At 40.1% G+C, this 2,914-nt stretch overlaps 1 protein-coding gene across 1 annotated transcript in view; it reads right to left on the bottom strand.

Annotated features, from left to right (window-relative positions):
- The window catches only part of slc49a4 (solute carrier family 49 member 4), a gene marked incomplete in the record, with an annotated part of 43,182 nt that overhangs the window by 37,638 nt on the left and 2,630 nt on the right, over positions 1-2,914 (bottom strand). Inside the window, 1 exon segment of the mRNA XM_035676868.1 lies at positions 2,046-2,139. Within this exon segment, the coding sequence (XP_035532761.1) occupies positions 2,046-2,139 (94 nt within the window).

The following is a 2,914-nucleotide window of genomic DNA, read 5'->3' as shown; positions in this document are numbered from 1 at the left end:
TGGCCAAGGCTCATTGATGCACGTGGGGAGTGAAGGCTGGCCCGTGTGGTCCGATCCAACAGACAAGCTACTGTAGCTCAAACTGCTGAAACAGTTAATGCTGGTTCTGATAGAAAGGGGTCAGAACACACAGTGCGTCACAGTTTGTTGGCATGGGGATGCATACTATTATGACCACCCTGGCCCAGGGGGTTGTAATGTTATGGCTGATCTGTGTATGAAGGGGTCACTGAAAGATAACAATAAAAAATATATTTTGCCCACTCTGGAAAGAGTTTGGTTTTGATTTTCTTCCACTGATTTCTGGAGGACCACAACATTTACAAAAGACTCCATAATTGTGTGGTTTTACTATGCAGGCTGAGTACAGTGATCCTGATGATTTAGGCCACGATGATTCAACTAAAAACAATGACAAATCCCAAATGATGGCTATCATTAAAGCTATGGAACAGGCATTGGAAAATGCTCTACATTTATCAATGGAATAAAATTATTTTCCCCAGAAAAAAGCGAATTTTTCCCGTTGTGAAAAGGAAGGCCCCTGCCTTATATGTGGCCTATAAAAGTAACCACTGTAAAACACAGCCCAGACCACAATTTTGCGATCTATGCAAGGTTAACAGTCTGAAATAAGACACCTGAATACGTGCCCAATGTGTTCGGTCTACATGATAGTATGAGCGTGTAGAAGTGGACTCGTGAGAGGACGTTGCTCCTGATTCAAGGCTGTGGAAAGAGCTCTTTAAGCTATTAGTATGGGCTGTGAGGACTGCACAAATACAGAATGCCACAAGCACATGATGAGGCAATAAATCCAGGATGCAAAGCTTGACATTTCACAGCAGACTGTAAATACTCGTTTTCAACGGAGGCACTATCACAAGGGAAATCATGATTCTATAACTTGCTCTTCCTGATATACTTTCTTTTTCTTACATTTGGCCCGTATCATTGTACCATTAGCTGTTCGCTCTACTAATGTCTTCCTTACCGCGGCCTCATGTCACATAGAGAGAAAGAGACAAATTTGATTTATCTGCTCTCTGAAAGCCTAAATTATTTTAAAAATCTTCAAATCCATGGAGTAAAAGTGATGAGACTCATTCTGTGGAAACACAATTCCCTCTATGTATTGATATTTCATGATATACTGCCTCATTGTGGAGTGCAATAGGAATCATTAGACAGATTACCACTCAGAAATATTCAATGTAATTACATTTTTAAAAGGCAAATTATAATTGAAATGACCTTCTCTGAGCTCTCTGTACTTTCTAAAAGTGGCACACCGAGCTCATGAGTAAAACTGACAATGAAACACTAAGAATAATGGGATTCTTTTTATGTTTTCCAGTGATGGCCTGTCTTCAAGCGAAGTGCTGTCTGATAAGGGAGAAAACTGGCAGCAAGGACACAAAAAAAGAAGTAAAGGATCCACACAGTATTGAGCTGTCTTTCAGAATCTTGTCCTCTGGCAAACAAATGTTTCCTGGATGTCCCTCTATCCAGTTACAGGTCTCTACTTTGAAGAAAGGAAAAGGACCTTGGCTGGAATCAATATAGCTGAATACAGCATAACACCCCTACAAGCCTCAGTAATAGTCACCATTGCATTTTATACTTGTACTGATCCATCCTGGTGCTCAAACTTTGTAACTATGCTAGCAGCATGTCTTATGGATGGCAGTGTCGGTCTGACTGTCTGTCTGTCCACCACTTCAGTCCAGAATGAAATGTCTCAACAACTATTAGATGAATTGCCATGAAATTTGGTACCGACATTCATGCGAATTTTGGCAAGCAACTCTTTTTGTCCATAACCTGATGTACAGAGCTGGTCCTGAATTGGCAGTGGCAGTCCGTTAGAAAAGTCTACCTAGTAAATCAAATTATGTAAATTACGCAGTCATAATTACTTATGACTGCGCTGAAAATCATGAGTCACTCTCTGCCTCCTTTCCAAAACTTGAGTGATCAAAGGATCATCATCACACTAGCCCCCTTGAACCATCTGCTACCATATGTTTACAGAGGACTCTTACCATCGTCTGAGAGAGTGGTCTGTCAGTGGGATGCTCCTTAGAGCCGCTCCTAGCAACATGAAGAACGCCGAGAGGAGGAGGGACGCCCGCAAACCTGGAAGACATGTGATAGGGTGATGGAAGGGGGGAGAAAAGATTAAAACAACTGATTCTTGATTAATATGTTTTTTATGTTTTGTCTATGAACAAAATTCTGAAAATGTCAAACATTATTTTCCAGAAACAAAGGTGATGTGTTTAAATTTTGTCCGACCAACAATGACAAACCCAAAGATATTCGACGTACAATGTATTAACACTTGGAGGATGAAGTTTGTGGTCTGGTTAAATTGTATTGCGTTATACAGAGTTGTTTCTGTTATTCAGTCTACTCTCATTGATATAAATAAGATCCTCCAAAATAACTGCATTAGTTTCAGCTAGGTGCACCTAAGAACTGGCACACAGTGTGAGTGTATGTGGCCAATAATAACAGAGAGACACCAGGAATCCTCAGGTTCCTTACTTAATGTTGCCTGTGTGACAGCAATAGTTCGGACAAAGCATCTTTCTCTATCAAATTGGAAGTCTCTATTCTCAGTTTCACTCACATGACACCCATTTAAGGAAACACTTCTCTATTCTCTCTTCTGAAACTTTGACTAAAACAATAAATAGATAAAATAACACGGGATAGGGTGTAATAGTACTTTATTGAGCCCTGATTTCTGTTACAAACTCATACGGACAATTTTCATACAAGATATTAACACCCTAATCCAGAGCTCCAGGGAGATAGACAAGGTCAAACATGCCGACATGCTGCACCAACTGTAGTGTAGAGCTTGTGCCCCTTCACATTTTTTAAATTTGAACACCTAAAAATTAAA

Source organism: Morone saxatilis, unplaced genomic scaffold (assembly GCF_004916995.1).
Source record: "Morone saxatilis isolate NCDOM2014 unplaced genomic scaffold, NCSU_SB_2.0 Contig5, whole genome shotgun sequence".
NCBI lineage: Eukaryota > Metazoa > Chordata > Actinopteri > Moronidae > Morone > Morone saxatilis.
The sequence above is the reverse complement of the archived record's forward strand: the minus strand, read 5'-3'. Positions and strand labels throughout refer to the sequence as shown.